The 15,043-nt window shown below is 53.2% G+C and overlaps 6 protein-coding genes across 6 annotated transcripts; 2 read left to right on the top strand and 4 right to left on the bottom strand.

Moving 5' to 3' along the window:
• Positions 1–137: 137 nt before the first annotated feature.
• On the bottom strand, positions 138–454 carry BDZ83DRAFT_747145 (uncharacterized protein; the record flags this gene model as incomplete). The annotated part of the gene is made up of 3 exons (XM_060513390.1): positions 138–171; positions 221–342; positions 401–454. 3 exons carry the CDS (start codon positions 452–454, stop codon positions 138–140), a joined length of 210 nt encoding a protein of 69 aa, XP_060370879.1.
• Positions 455–3,132: 2,678 nt separating this feature from the next.
• BDZ83DRAFT_600786 (uncharacterized protein) lies at positions 3,133–4,501 on the bottom strand. Its single transcript, XM_060507053.1, has 3 exons — positions 4,091–4,501; positions 3,755–4,036; positions 3,133–3,701 (listed from the first exon to the last, which is right to left on the bottom strand). Exons 1-3 carry the CDS (start codon positions 4,365–4,367, stop codon positions 3,547–3,549), a joined length of 714 nt encoding a protein of 237 aa, XP_060370878.1. The 5' UTR covers positions 4,368–4,501; the 3' UTR covers positions 3,133–3,546.
• Positions 4,502–6,722: 2,221 nt separating this feature from the next.
• On the bottom strand, positions 6,723–7,256 carry BDZ83DRAFT_747143 (uncharacterized protein; the record flags this gene model as incomplete). The annotated part of the gene is made up of 1 exon (XM_060513389.1): positions 6,723–7,256. The coding sequence occupies one exon, from the start codon at positions 7,254–7,256 to the stop codon at positions 6,723–6,725; it is 534 nt and encodes a 177-aa protein (XP_060370877.1).
• Positions 7,257–9,724: 2,468 nt separating this feature from the next.
• Positions 9,725–10,906, top strand: BDZ83DRAFT_747142 (uncharacterized protein; the record flags this gene model as incomplete). The annotated part of the gene is made up of 2 exons (XM_060513388.1): positions 9,725–10,397; positions 10,575–10,906. The coding sequence occupies 2 exons, from the start codon at positions 9,725–9,727 to the stop codon at positions 10,904–10,906; spliced, it is 1,005 nt and encodes a 334-aa protein (XP_060370876.1).
• A 576-nt stretch (positions 10,907–11,482) lies between these two features.
• BDZ83DRAFT_340298 (uncharacterized protein) lies at positions 11,483–12,407 on the bottom strand. Its single transcript, XM_060502455.1, has 3 exons — positions 12,276–12,407; positions 12,131–12,214; positions 11,483–12,069 (listed from the first exon to the last, which is right to left on the bottom strand). The coding sequence occupies exons 1-3, from the start codon at positions 12,306–12,308 to the stop codon at positions 11,599–11,601; spliced, it is 588 nt and encodes a 195-aa protein (XP_060370875.1). The 5' UTR covers positions 12,309–12,407; the 3' UTR covers positions 11,483–11,598.
• A 1,554-nt stretch (positions 12,408–13,961) lies between these two features.
• BDZ83DRAFT_747140 (RNA polymerase Rpb7-like domain-containing protein) lies at positions 13,962–14,664 on the top strand (the record flags this gene model as incomplete). The annotated part of the gene is made up of 4 exons (XM_060513387.1): positions 13,962–14,210; positions 14,269–14,349; positions 14,423–14,592; positions 14,649–14,664. The coding sequence occupies 4 exons, from the start codon at positions 13,962–13,964 to the stop codon at positions 14,662–14,664; spliced, it is 516 nt and encodes a 171-aa protein (XP_060370874.1).
• Between the last annotated feature and the right edge of the window lie 379 nt (positions 14,665–15,043).

Here is a 15,043-nt window from a genome sequence, read left to right as displayed (position 1 = left end):
AGCGAACTGCGCCAGACTAATATGTGCCGTATATATTACAATGTTGGGGCCTCAAAGGGCTTGTCATCCTTCCATGAACGCCGTAACCCATACAATTTTACAAACTCCAGACTACCAATTGCCGTATCGTGATACTCTTATTTCGGGGGGCTAGCAGGGCCACGAGTCCAGCTGCGAAGTTGTGTTAGTGAAAGGAAACCAGATAGGGTGGATAGCTTACTTGTGCCACATCTGTCCAATGAATCCAGGCGCCGGCTTCGAATCAGTCATTGATTGTCTGCGGGCTGCGTTACCGTCGTGACGCTTTTGGTCCATGAGACCTTGGAAAAGGGTCCCGGAACTCTGGACGATATTGTTAGCGATGTCATACGCGTATAACTAGCTTCCGGTGAATCTTTACACGTCTGCGGCCGGTGGGAGAGACGGGGATATCGACGTTCTTGCTTGAGTCCATGATGAATATTGGTTTTGTTTGATAGGTCTGATTAGGGTGTTGTCGTAAATTTGCTTGTGATTATAGTTGTCAAGTTGTTTGTTTCTATTGTGTGGTAATTAGAATTGGAAGAAGAGGGGAAGAAGAGGAGATATATAAGCAATCCGGCTTCACAGCTGGTCGAAGCACCCACCCCCAGCTCGAGCTTCGACTTACCATAGGGCATGAGTTCAAGGTAGGTAGCTCGACAAGGGCCCATGGTGATCCTGTACCACCCACCCCAAAGAATGACTTCACCAATGAGACCACCGCCCACTCCTCTGACACAAGGGATGCGGGAAAGCTTGTCGATGGGCCGGTCAGAACGATGACGGTGTTTACTCGTCTGTCACCATCACACGCTAGAGAGACTACGCTACTTGGCTACGTGGGGAGCTACCATGCTAGTCTAAGGGGACTTATTACGGGGAACCCGTTCGAAAGAAAAGGGGCCTTGGAGGAATACCGGTGTAGGTCCAGTGCTATGACTTTGTTAAGCCATCGCTTCTGGCTGACTTGGGGCACTAGTCACGAGGTATGGAAAGTAGGTACACTGACATGGCTTGGGTGAATGGGAGCTGTTAGTGTTGGACGTCACGGCAGAAGGTCGAACGGTGATGCTCGTTTCTGCTTCCCCTCCCCTCCCTCCGTCATTTCTGCTGTGGTCTCCCGTCTTCTCTCTGACGGGAAGTGCGTAATAGTTGGGAGACATGGACCCCTAACTGCCCCTCGCTCTCGTTTACCCCGCGCGGGTACATGGTCTGATCACTACGAGTCTGGCACGATTGATAGCTCGCGATGCGATGCAATGGCCCCCCAGCTGGAGAAAGAATGCTGGATTAGTCTGACAACGTGAGCCAGTCAGACGTCGTCGATCCTGAGCAATGGCATGGTCTATCCTCTTCGAGCATTGAGTTTCCCCCTTCCCGAAGTATCTTGGGGTTAGCAAGGGAGACCCCATGGATGGAACGGATGACAATCGAGTGCCAGGCTTCGCTATGAAACCCATAGAAACATCTGAGAGGAGCTCGCTCCTTCTCTGAGGTAACAGGGTAAGTAGTGCTACAGTATGTATGCGGCGGTTCTATGCAAACCCTCGCGAATCATGAGCTGGACACGTGATGATGCGCCCAAACTGGTACGAGATCTACGTCCTGGAGCACATATCATAGTGGCTCTGACGAAACGATTGCAGTGGATAGGTAAGCAGACCTACAGGTCAGAGAGAAAGAGGCAGAAAGGGATCGCCTGCCATTGGACAATCGTCTGCTGTGCTGGTTGTCTGTCACAGCAGTGATGTACAACATAGGGGACGTATGTACGGGTCATCGTTCGTTCGGCTCACGCTCCCCACCCCTCTTTCCACCGCGGAGGGTAACGATCGGCGGGGGAGGAGGAGAGTAAAAGTGTGGGGAAGCCCGCCAAACGGCAACTCAGCCGGCGCGCCGCCCAGCGTCAGCCATCATGCGTCTAGACCGATGCAGCCTGACATCCTGCGTCAGGGTCCTGCTGTTCTCATCGGGGCCCTCGCTTCGTAGGCACTCAAGAACACGCGTAGCGAGCCGTTCTTGTGATACCTACCACCGTGTGTTGGGCTGGACTTGTGGTGGCTAAGAATGTCCACGCTTTTTTGGCAGCTTTGTTCACCACCGACGTTGCAAACCGCATTCGGACACCGTAGGACTCGGGAAGCTCTTCCGCCGTCCCATCCTAGAAAACCAGTCCGATCAAACAATCAGCAGACAGATGAGTCGAGAAAGTGGTTCGAGTCAAGCACAAGGAGTCTCGATCACCGCGTCTCAATGGATGATGCCAGAGGACCCGCCGCGTCCCGCTATTCTAGATTTCAGATAGAGCAGAGATTGACCAGATAGACGCGGCGGCGTGGGGTTCGCGTCAGGCATCGTCTGGTCATCTTTTGGCTTCGATTCTTGGGGTTTCTTGGAAACGACTGGGCCGTCAGGTCCCTGCAGATTCGAGGCTTGCAGGAACCGGGAGAGCCAGAGGGCTGGACCTTGCAGAAACGACAGCGGCAATGCCTTACCCTTGCCCGGCGTGTCCCCGCGATCCCCTGAGGGCAAACGCCCGCCGCTGCCTGTGTGAGAGAGTGGCTGACGTCAGGGAGTTTCGAGGTAAAATAAGAAGCTAGATGCTGGTCAAAGCTGAAAGATAGCGAATTCGGTTCATCGATCGCAGAGGTGGCTTCGATGGATGATGTAGGTGTGTGGGGGAGGGGAGACGGAGAGATCGGGTACCCACTACCTCGCATTGGCTCCCTTGGAGCCCCCGATATGCACTTATGGTAGACAGCCGGATAGTGTGGCTGGCTATTCGATTAGCGAAGAGTATGCATCCAATGCAACGACCAAGGACGGTTCATCTCAACTTCCGCCTATCCATCCCTTCGTTCGCAAATCATTGCCATTTGTAACCCAAACTGCGTTGATCAGCGAATTACATGACTTTGGTTCTCGATAGATAACACGAAACTCGAAGGCAATATTGCCCATCTTCAACACGCCTCTTCTCCGTGTACTGGAGACAATGTCGGTTTGAGCTTGTCTGCTAGTCATGATCCTACCAATTATCAGCTGTTATCGATTCTTGCGCGGCTGTTCGGTACTGTTCACTCAGAAAGAGTATCACTATGAGAGACGATAAGTTGTAAGGATCGACAGTTTTTATTGTGTTGTCCTGGGGGACATGTAGAAGAGAAGCTAGGTTGGTAAGAAATGATTAAAGACAAGAGATTAAGCAAGGCGAAAAGGAGCCGCTAGGACTCGCCAGATGCCCGCAACAAAGTTCAAAGTCCCCGATTGATGTTGAATGATCACCGCTAAATCCCTCGCGTTCCAGTCCTTTCCTCTCAAAGTCTTCGGAAACCTTATGGTGTTATGCAAATCGCATGCTGGAAGTTGTGGGTGGAGTGATTGTGGAAAAAGTGCTTTGCGAGAAGCCCGGTCGACAAGCCGACGGGGCGTTGTCAATTATGCCGAAACTCGTCATGGGTGTGCAGTTCCGTGGCTGCAGAGTACCTGCCCGAATGAGTTACCGGCTTGCGACGATTCTCGAATTTAAGCACGACCACCGAGGAGGCCGCCGCCGAGGCCACCGAGAAGACCACCGAGGAGGGGTCCGAGAAGGCCGGTGATGAGGCTGAGAACGCCGGAGAGACCGCCGAGGCCGGAGGTCAGGCCGCCAAGGTCGGGGAGACCGCCAGTGGGAACGCCTAATTGGAAGTATCAGTAACTGTTCGAAGGTCTTGGTTCAGATGTTACTCACCGGGAAGGGCAGGAAGACCGGTGCCAGAGATGAGAGGGGCAATCTGGGCCTGGATGGTGGCAATGATGGCCTGAATCTGCTGGAGCTGGGCCAAGCTGAGGCCGGCGGGGAGACTGGAGCCAATGGCGGTGGCGTTGGCGACCTGGGCCTGAAGTGCACCGATCAAAGCACTGAGCTGCTCGGCGCTGATCGCACCGGTGGGGATGGCGGGAGCGGAGACGCCGCCAAGCGCGGGGATGGCAGGAAGGCCGGGGATGGCGCTAGTGCCGGGAACACCCTGGCCTTTCGGAGCTGTTAATTGCAATGGCCCGATCTACATTCTCTAGATTCACTTACGGATGTTGCCAACAACGCTGAGGACACTGGCCAAGAGGCCGGTGAGGATGGCAACAACGTTGCTCGGGTTGATGGGAAGGTTAGAGAGGCCAGGAAGGCCCAGACCCGACAAGGCTCCCAAGCCGGGAAGGCTGTCAAGGGAGATGCCACCAAGCTGGCGGGCTTCAATCTCAACGTTGCGCTTGGCAATGGCGTTGGTGTTGTCAACGTTGGCAATGGCAACGGGGTTGGCGACGGCGAAGGCCAGGAGGGTGGTGAGGACGACAGCGGACTTCATTTTGATGATTGGAGTTTCCGAAGAAAAGGGGAATTGGTTTGAAGAAGAAGTGGTAGTGAGTGATCCGAAGACTTGAGAGTTGAGAGAGTTGAAGCGGCTGACTATCCTGTAGTGAAGGCGCGGTGTGATGATGAGAGAGGAGATATTACCATCTGGAAGGCGGACGACGAGGTCTTTTATAATGAAATTGGGCTATCGACGAACCGAGGGATTATGGCGAGCTGTCTCTACATCGTCCTCGTCGGCGTCGTCGTCGAGGAGCAGTCAGTCTGCCTTCCGTCTTCGTCGACTTTGCCCTCGACTGGCCCACATCAGTGCCAAGGTCGCAAGGAATCCTCAACGTGTTGTTCACGTTGATCCCCTGCTGAGCGTGACAGTCTCGTGAAGTCTCCGGCTACATTTCCCGCAGAGGTCCATCACAGAGGTTTCGCTTCGGAACCTGACGCCGAGCCAACCATGAAGAGGGACCCTTGGACGGGCACGAAAGGCTAGGCTCCTTGGCTCCTAGGGCCAAGGCGGTCCAGGGAGGGCGGGAAGTCTGAGGCCAAGCGCCTTTGACAGCTTCCTCCCGTCAGAGTCGACCAATCGCTAACCGTCGCTCCAGTCTGCGCGCTACTAGATCCGTCCTGCCATGTCTCTGATGGATAACTCAAATGTGAGACATATCCACCGGTGGGAGGATCGTGGCATCTTTCCTGCTTGCTTCCTCATTGGTGCCTCTCATCTGCGAACGGCTTGCGGGAATGAGTCCCACGGGGGCTCACAATTTCCGCCCAGACCCGATCTCCGTCACGGAAAGGCGCGAATCCCCATATCCACCCATACCCTCCGATGAGACACGAAAAGGATATTTCGGCCGAAGGCCTAGTGACGTTTGCGGGGGGGAGTTGTCGTGATCAGAGTCAGCTCATTCTTCGCCCGCCGTTGCTCCCGCCGCCGATCACCGGTAGGAACACATACCACACTACCTCTCGGATGATGTGATGTTACGGCGTGGCTCTTCAATATCCGGCAGCGTCGAAGTCAAGTTGCCCCCTCCCAGAACGATCGACAGGAGATGATCAATGGAGCCCGCTTGTCAGGATATCCTCTTGAGAAGATGGCTTTCGAGCCTCTTACTGCAATTGTCTCTCCGCCTGGCCTTTGCTGCAACTTCTGCTTTCGTCCGCAGGACACATAGGTGGATGCAATCGTGATGATTGTCGGAGAAATTCTTACGTAGGAGGTTGTGAGGTGAGAAAAACAATAAGTCTATTTTGTCTCAGCCTCCCAAAGCCTCTTAGCCTCAACTTGCCTCCTTTCCCGCTCTCCCTAACGGGAGCTTGCATTCCCGCCCAACCCCGTTTTAGCCGCCTAGACATAAGCGCTTAGAGCTGAAGTAAAGTTGAGAACTGACAGCTTGTCTAGGGCACGATTTTGCAAAGGTCTCACCAACAAGTCTGTCGAATCACGCTCCAGGCTTCCGCCATCTGACATGCTCAAGAATTCATCCTTGGCAAGAGGCGGTCGCGGGCCGACACGACACATTTCTCACTCTGACCGAGTCAAGTTGTGAATAATAACTCCTCCCGCCTCTCACGCCATAGCTCGCCATCCTAGATGCGAGACATTGAGAACCGTCATGGGCCGCAATAGGTGGTCGTGGGGCTGTGTCGGTTGGCTTGACTTGCCTGAGGTATTTCTCGAGCATATGTCGAATTCGCTCTTTGGAGGAGGGCTCCGCCTTTGTTGGCACCAAGCCATATCCAGCCCGGATAATTAAATGAGGAACATGAGGTACGGGGCGGGCATCTGAGAGGCTGAATCAACCTTCCGTATCGGTCTGTTGCAAGCCACGTCCAAATCCTGCCAAGTTTTTGAGACGGGTGGCTGTTCTCTCACTTGTCTTTCACTCCAAATTCAACATTCAACACCTCTTTGCATGAAGAAGGGATATTCTGATAGGAATGAAGGCTGAACTCGCACGTCATATTAGCACGTCACCAACAAAGGGAATTTTCCACAATCTAAGGACATCCGAAGAGAAGAGACAATTTGCTCATACGTAGGTGGAGGCAGCAACCTCAAATCAACTTACCGCCAGGGAACATGTCTGGCTTGACAGCTGTAACGTCACTTTAGTCGCTGTCACACGGCTGTCAACTTAGAGACAACTAAAAGGAGGTCACCAAGCGGATGTTGCATATCCATATTCATCTATCCCTGCCGCAATAAGCGACAAATAATGTCTTTCACCCTCCTTCACAGTGACCACTATCTAAATTAAGCAAAGTCTACTGCTCTAGACAGATGATGGTTTGGCGGCCGCCCACTCGTGAAGCACGCAGTTTGATAGTGAATGCAGCAAGCAAAATGTCAGCTTCTTCCCTCCAAGGCAGCAAGTGTCTCTTGACGAGCCTCCCATACCGATATTGTCTCCTGTTCATGCAGTAGGCTGCCGGGTCTCCTTTCAGACCGCCGATCTTCGTTGCCGGCATCCGGGCTGGAAGGGCCCAGAGACATTCCGACGACCTGGCCTGGGGCGCCTTTGACGGGGTTCGTGGAAAAGCGATTGCGAGCGGGGACTGCAGCAGATACAAGCTTCTTCCGACTGCCATCTCCGGGAATCCTTCGCCTGCGGGCCATCCCTCCCTCTTCGTGGCGCCGCTGCTCCTGGTCACGCCGGTCTTGGCTGCGTCCCGCATTGCCCAGTCGCGAACCCGCCTTCTCTTTCTTCTCCTCCTCCTCGCCAATTTCAATCCTCCGACGCTGCCCGAGCTTGGGATGTTTCTCCCGCAATTCCTCGTGTTGCTGCCGCACGTGGGTCCGTTTCTTGTCGCTGATGCGCAGCCTGCGATGAGCGCGGCCATGTGCCTCGTGGTCGTTGTGCGCTACGCGGTGCTGGTCCATCTCCTCTCGTGCGAAAGGCGGCCCAGCCCCTTCTGCACCTGATGTTCCCGGATACCAAAAGACTCGAGCAATATTCCCTCGCGCTCCGGGATGCGGTCCCACAACTAACGAAACATCTGGTCGAAGATGGCGTTTGACCAAGCGAAGCCCAGTGAGCACTTGCTCGTCATTCCGGGACGAGGACATCCCATTCCTTGTTGTGATTGTTGAGAGTGAGCAGGGGCTCAATGTGTCGAGCGTACGATTGGTTCGTGAACGACTGAAGAGATCATCTCGATCTGGTGGGGGAGGATGCCGAGCCTTACGTGACTCGCCAGTGTGTCTTGCCGCAGTCACGAACATCTCATCCCTGGCGTCTCCTCCACAAAACTCTGGCTGCTTCTGAGTATCCTTCTCAAGAGTGGGAAACATTGCGAACCTGGCATCATCTACAAGACGAATCAGAGCTTCCATCTCCTCAGCCAAAGGTCTCACCTCGTTGGAATCAGATTTCCTCAGGGAACAAGCCTCGCGATCGAATCGCCAACCAGTCACTGCTCTCTCATAAACGGCATGTCGAACAATATCTCGGCGTGCGTCACAACCCGCCTCGGTGTGCCCAGTGTGATGAGATGATTCAGGCGTTCCGCTTTCTCGTACGATTCTAGGCAGCCGGCGAAGGTTCGAAGGGGTCTTTGGCAGGAACCAAAGGGCCACATGACCTCTCCTGGGCGTATAGCCAAAGAAGATGTGTGACGACGCGGATATCCCTTCTCGCAAGGGCTGAAATATTCTCAAGCTGCCGTCGATCTTCTGATAGATGACGAACCTCGCGGTCTCGTTGATCCACGCGTCTGTATATCTCCCTGCCTTCTGCCACCACACAGGCGCATGGGCGAGAGTGCTTGGCCGCGTGGGCTCTGTTAACTTGTTCTCCCATACTCTCTTCCATTCATCACCCCATATGATCAGCTGTTCATGACGATCCTCAACAGCCCATTTTGCGCCGTTGGGCAACTCATTGGAGATCGCGAAGCGTCGGGGACCTGATGTGGACGCTCTTGGAAGCCGAACTTCCCCTCTCATTCTGTCATAAGTCACCAGGTCTAGAATCCGGGCATCATGTGAGTCGAAGAGTGAATGAGCTTCCATTATGTGTTGGCCGGGTTGATCACGGGCAAAGTTGTGATAGTGGCTGGATATTTCGTCACAGACGGGATCTGAATGGCTCTGCTCCATCTATGCTGCTTCTGAAGTTTGTGCTGGTGGTGGTGTGTCAGCTTCTTGAGAAGTCTTCCAGTTGTCACTCAGTGAGTCATGGTGACAAATGAGATGAAGGTATATGCGGCTAGATTCGACTGATCGGCTGTGACAAAATTGGGGTGTTTTGAGCTGGAAACACATTTAAATCTGCCTGGAAGGCTGTTGTTAAGATAGATTATCATAGAGTGAGAAGGTAAGGGAAACCGCGACCACAGACTACGACCGCCCCCGATAGGATTTTCGAGAAAGACCTCAATATCCTAGACCTTTCTAGGTGTAATCAAAAAAATTTGTGCCCGTAACTATTGAATTATGCAACTATAGAAGGAACGTCGGAAGGACGCAACTAAGAGAGGTAACCTGCCGCCATGCGCATTTTGTATGTCATGACCATTGGTCTTATTCACATCTAGGAAAAAGACTTTTGATTAACAAAAGGGAAAATTCAGACAAGCAACGTTCAAGACAAAGAACTATTGTCATTTTGAATCTTAGTTGATTCAAGAGGCTCGGTTACATAATCTTAAGAGGTCATTATTTCTCGACAAGCATACCTATGTGCATGTCATGTAGTACTAGTGGCGCTTGTTCGTTTCCAAAGTCAGCGACACGTATTATGGTAAAGGTGGTAAGCTGAAGATTTGCCTCGAGCTTGAGACGGAAAGCAAGACTCCAGAAGAACCATGATTGCTTGTCAAGGTCGAGTTGAGTCGGTTGAGACCTTGGTAGTAGGTAAATTTGATATGCAATTGGCTCACTTAATCTAGCTGTGGAAGAAGATCACAGTCGTATGTGAAACTGCCTGCCATTGTCTGCAATTATTACAGTCAGTTAAAATTGTGAAAAATACAGGTTCTCAAAGTCTTTTGTGTGTGTTGTATCGAGAGGTTTCGAATCTCTTATTCAAGGCCACAGAAACAAAGGGATTATGCTAAACAACGACTTTGCGCATTATCATGAATGAGGAGTCAACAACTCTCATGCTCACCCTTTGTTAATGTTCTTTGATTGCGAGTGAGGCCTAGATCGTCATAGAGCTATATAGAAGTGCCTTGAACGAGAGAGAACTCAGAGCCGTAGAAGGCAGACCAAAGCAATCGAATCACTTATATCCTATCAATTGACACCACAGAAGACTCTCGTACGGTAGGTGGACACACTTGGGTATCCAAAGCCAGCATCAGGTTCGCCATCGAAGGCAACTTCATTCAATAGGAGTAACAGCAATGTGCTTCGCCAAAACAATATACACATGCCAGCACCAGGAACGGAAACGCGTAACCTGCCGCAAAACATGGCACCATCGAGCGGGTTGGTGCTTCCGCCCGCTCCTCCTCTTCTTCTTCGGCGACGCCCCCGAAGAGCCCTGCAGCGAGCTCCGCGTCAACGACACCATCTGGCCCAACGTGATCTGCCCCGAGTGCCGCACCGCCGAGGAGACCGGGATCGCCACCAAGGGCATAGTTACTAGTACGACCACGACCAACAAGTACCGCGAGAAGCTCACGCCCGCGGCGCTGGCGGCCTCGCGGCGGCGCAAGGAGGAACAGGATAAGGAGGAGGAAAAGATGCGGACAAACTACTGGTCTATTCAGGAGGACTACCAGGCAGGGCTGAGGAAGCGGGAACTGGAAGAGGCTGCTCGACTTCAGGGTGGTGATGCTTCTCTTGCTGATGGGAGCGAAAACTACGCTGATAGGCCTCTGCCCGCTCTTCCTGCTTTTCCTGCCGCCTCAGTTGGTGACACTCGTGGCGATCCGGGATACCAGGACCCACGGCTCCGTTCCAAGAATATGTTCCCTCCGCCTCCGCCTCCAGCTCCTCCACCGGCGCCTGAGAACAAGAAGACTACCAAGAAGAAGCGCAGAAGAATGGAACCTCCCGTAATACCCGAGAGACGTATGCTCACTGTAACCAGTACCGGCAGCCCGATCAGCAAATCATCTCGACGCTCACAAGAACAAAAGCGACGATGCTCAGAAGACAATTGGAGACAGCACCCGCAAGAGAAAAAGAAACGACGGGTGGAAGAGCAAACAAGACGAAACTCATACGAACTAACGAGCCAAAGTTCAGAAGAGGGCCCATATGAACGACCAACGAAGGAGAACCACTACGGCAGAGCTAGACAAGCCGCCGACGAGGCCATCAGGATCATGAAGGAAGCTGATGAGCCGTCGCCGGCAAGGCAGTCCATCGCCGTGAGAAGGGGCAGGGAGATGAAGCAACTGGCCAACAGCTATCGAGAGGAGCAGGCCGCGCCGTGGCCCGAGGAGCCGAGTATTCAACGGCGTCCCACGCCCCCGCCGGAGCCGGAGCCGGAGAAGGCGGCAAAGAAGAGTGGTAAGCGCAAGGGTGGTTGGAACCCGTTTGGTAACAAGGATCGCCGAGACGATGTGGCCCATTAGGGGAGAGGCACCCGCCGCGAGGTTGTTTCTGACGCTCGTTCTGACGTTCAGTCCTTTGTGTGTTGTGACGCCCGCAAGATAGAGAGAGGGAGAGATCACCGTTCTTAGGTGTGCAATATGACGCAAAGAGACGAGAAGAGGGAGGATGAAGGAGATTTGGTGAGTGAATGCTTCATGTTTGTCGAACTATATGTATGTGTTTTGAGCGGCTTCCTTGTTAATTGACATGGATAAATAGAGGCTTCTTCCCCTTCCCAAAAAAATAAGAAGAACACGATGACCGAAAACAAGCAACACGCAAAAGGGGTCCGAATAGGAAACTCCTTTCCGGCCATACAGTATCGTAACTTGGCCGGTAACAGATCCAACGACTGACAATCTGTATACGCGCAAGCTCAAATTGGTATCTGATGAAAGTACTCCGCCTGTGAAGTGATGGCTCCTGCCCGAATGCTGCCATGCCGTGGGGCCTTAATCCTTCAATATCTCTTCTGTTCGTCCGTAGCCTCCCTGTGATGGCTTCTCAACCTTCTTAAATTCGCTCATCTCTCTCAGTGGTAGGTAAGTAGGCGGAGTAGTAAGCGCTGGGCTAGCGCGTGTAGTCTGGTGTTCGATAGGTGCGTAGGTTTGTTTGAATTTCACATCGCAAGACCGATTAAAAGTATTTTGTCGTCGGCTGGTCTGCGAGATATCTATTGTGCCTTTCCGTTCTTGGCGTCGCCGTTCGCCTTGGAGGCTTTGAACTTGGCAATCTCCTTCTCGACGGCCTTGTCAACCCGGCCCTTGAGTTCCTGGCGGTATCCAAGCTTGAAGAGGAACTCAAGCCAAACGAAAAGGGGGGCGAGGAAGACAGCCTGAACCAGGTTGTCCAACAGCGCCGGCGCGCGTCCCTCAAAGGCGCCGTGACCGATGAACTGGAAGATCCAGCAGGCGATGTGGATGCCGATGGCGGCCTGGTTGGTCAAGGTAGGGTTCTCAACCCTGAAGTGGTTGCCAGCGGCAGTGGCGGCCAAGCAAATAACGGCCAGCAGCGTGCCGGCGACAGGTTCGAGAAGAACATAAAGACCACCCCAAGTCAGGGCTGCCAGTGTTCCCAAATTGAGATCTAGATTAGGGACGGTGAGCCAGCTAGGGAGTGGAACGAGAGTTCCTGTGTTGGTGGCCTGAGGAAGTCTGTATGAGCTCAGATGAAAAGACTCGAGTCACGTCTCATTGACTGCTTACAAGGCAAAATCCGGAAAACAAGATTATGGGCACACAGGCCATGTGAATGCCGATGTTGACGGTATTATGGTGGTATGCACCATACTATGAGCTCATTAGCAAGCATACTGACGACGTACTCCACAAAGCCGAGCAATTCACGAACAAAGGTCAAGTGTTTTTCCAGGTCTAAAGACATGATGGCGGTGAATGAAATGAGATGGTGCTTAGACTTGAGCGAAGGGCGATGTGGTGCGCTGAGAGCCGAGGTTTGTTGCAGGACAGATGCACCAAGACGAGGCTGGCTGCAGGATCGAGGCTCAGCCACGGGCGGATCGGCAACAGCTGGAGCGTGAGGGGACCGAACAGATTGATTGCGGTGCACTTTGGAACGGCCGTGTGGATTCCAAATTGAGATAAGTCGTGGATGCACTATGAGTGACTGGGGAGAGAGCTGGTGATGTTGGTGTCGTTGCGGATGATGGAAATTGAGGGAATGCCGTCGTGTTCCGGACAGGGTTGCAATGGTGTTCATATGTGTCCCACCCAAGCACGTCGAGTTACCTTGCCTTCCGCCGAACCTTTGCGGTGCGAGTACCCGTGGGGCCCGCTGGAAGCGCGTTTTTGCACTTCGCTTCGGGGAGTTCCTAGGGAGTCCGCTGGATTTCCAGCAGTCCTAGAAGCGACAAGGTCCACAACGGCGGCTTCTAACTGGAGATTTTGGGGGGAACGAGTCCACTAAAAATCACTAAACGTGCATGCACCAAACATATGACTGACTTCCTCCACCCAATCTAACGTCGTGCATTTGTCGTGTGAGCGCGTCGGAGGCTGGGGAGGCTTTTGGCCGACTCTTCTAATTGAGCTTGAAGGGCATCCGGATGTCGAAACGTTAGGCTGGCCACTTTCAGAGCCTTTGTTGGATAACTAGAATGACTCCAGACGTAATCTGTGCCGCAAGCACAAATTACGACGCAAGCTCCAACTCGTTAGGGCTGGGCTCTCATATCCGCGGTCCAAATGGCGCCACTTGTCGCATCCTGCTGGCATCTGACAGTGCACTCTCCAGCATCGCAATCCACGAATCGGGCTTGTCGCTCATTTTGTCAGTAGGTATTCAAGTCGCTCCTGCCTTCCATAGGTTCCCGTCCCGAACATCGCGCTTACCCCGGCAGCCCGGCTTCGCTCCGACGACCTTTCCGCCCTGGGGCCTTCCGCGCTAGTGCAGTGCTTTAGCGCAAGCGCGGCAGGATGAAGTGAAAAGTGTGGCTTGCGCTTTTGCCAATTCCACTTTTCCTGCCTGGGGCATATGTAAAGTGTGGCTGCCCGCAGGCCAAAAAATTCAGGAGCCACATCTCGCCGCAACAAGACCATCTCAGCCTTGTCAGGTTCATCTCAGAACAACCTCTCCGTTCACTACCCGTCGAGTCACTACGCTGGCGGCGCATCTCCTACAGCGCATCACAGAGGAAATATTCGTCAAACACCTGATTCCTCGCGCTTCTCCTTTATTCCGTCCTTGTGTATTTCTTTTTCTCGGAGGCGTGTCGCGCGTTGCAACCCTCTAGCTTCAGCTTGCTCGCGACTTCTGACCCTACTCACCGGTCTGCATTTCGAAGCCGCGCATCGATTGCTTCATCCCACGCTACCAATTGTTTCACTGGATCCCGGGACGATTGATACTACGTCGATACGAGCACTAGAGTTAGTCTCATTTAATACGGAGAGCTTGGGTTGATAACGCGCCGACGCGTTGTTAGAGGCAGGACACGGCCGACATCGCTGACGACGACACGACGACAACCCGCTTCTCTCCTCCGAGCACGTTGCGCCTCAAAAATAAATCGCCACGATGTTCTTCCTCTACAACATGGAGCGCAGGGTCACCCTGCATCCCTCCTACTTTGGCCGGAACATGCACGAGCTGGTCACGAGCAAGTTGCTGAAGGACGTGGAAGGCACCTGCGCAGGAAGCTACTACATCATTTCCATCATGGATACCTTCGATATTTCCGAGGGTCGCATTCTCCCAGGCAGTGGCCTGGCCGAGTTCACGGTGGGATACCGAGCCGTGGTTTGGCGACCCTTCAAGGGCGAGACGGTAATTGCTATAAATCTGCCTGGCTTTGTCGGGGAAGCGGCTTCTGACATGAACCCAGGTTGATGCTGTGGTCTACTCAGTCAACCACCAGGGCTTTTTCGCCCAGGCGGGACCTCTGCGGTTATTCGTGTCGGCACATGTAGGTTCTCGCTTCCGCGCTAGCCAGGCAGTACCTTTTCGTCAATAACTAACCGCTGCCCTTTCTTTACCAGCTGATCCCATCCGAGATCAAGTGGGATCCCAATGCGACGCCGCCGCAGTTCACCAACAATGAGGATACCATCATTGAGCCAGGAACCCACGTGCGCGTCAAGGTGATTGGTACACGCACAGAAGTCGGTGAGATGTGGGCGATTGGCAGCATCAAGGAGGACTATCTCGGGTATGTTAATATCTGCGAAGCCATGATTGGATCTCACTTACAAATCCTTGCAAAAGCTGCCTCCAGGACTAAACGTCACCCACGATGGGGAAGAGTAAGGAGACGGGCCACGAACAACCACGCCCAACGCGACCTATTCAGACTTTGGTCGGTGAGAGGTGGGTATTCGACACTCTACGCGAGTGAATCCTTGGCCCTCTTTGGCAACAAGTGTTGCTACCGTGCCAGAGCAATCCTTTTGGACAGGGCCCAGACGAAAATATCGAGAGAGTCGTCTTTGGGCCACAAACGAGACATCGCTACGCTGACCAATCTGCATCCGGGAAGCCAAAGATAGAGAAAAGTTTGGAGAGAGAAAAAAGAGGGCATACGCGTGCCTACATCGTGCATGGCTGGCGCGTTTTTTGCGATCCGCAGCGTCAGATCTGGGTTCCTGAGAATTGTACAATAA

Source organism: Colletotrichum acutatum (genome assembly GCF_030867785.1).
Source record: "Colletotrichum acutatum strain CBS 112980 chromosome Unknown BDZ83scaffold_5, whole genome shotgun sequence".
Lineage (NCBI taxonomy): Eukaryota > Fungi > Ascomycota > Sordariomycetes > Glomerellales > Glomerellaceae > Colletotrichum > Colletotrichum acutatum.
Note: the sequence above shows the minus strand (reverse complement) of the source record. Positions and strands in the feature narration are given on the sequence as shown.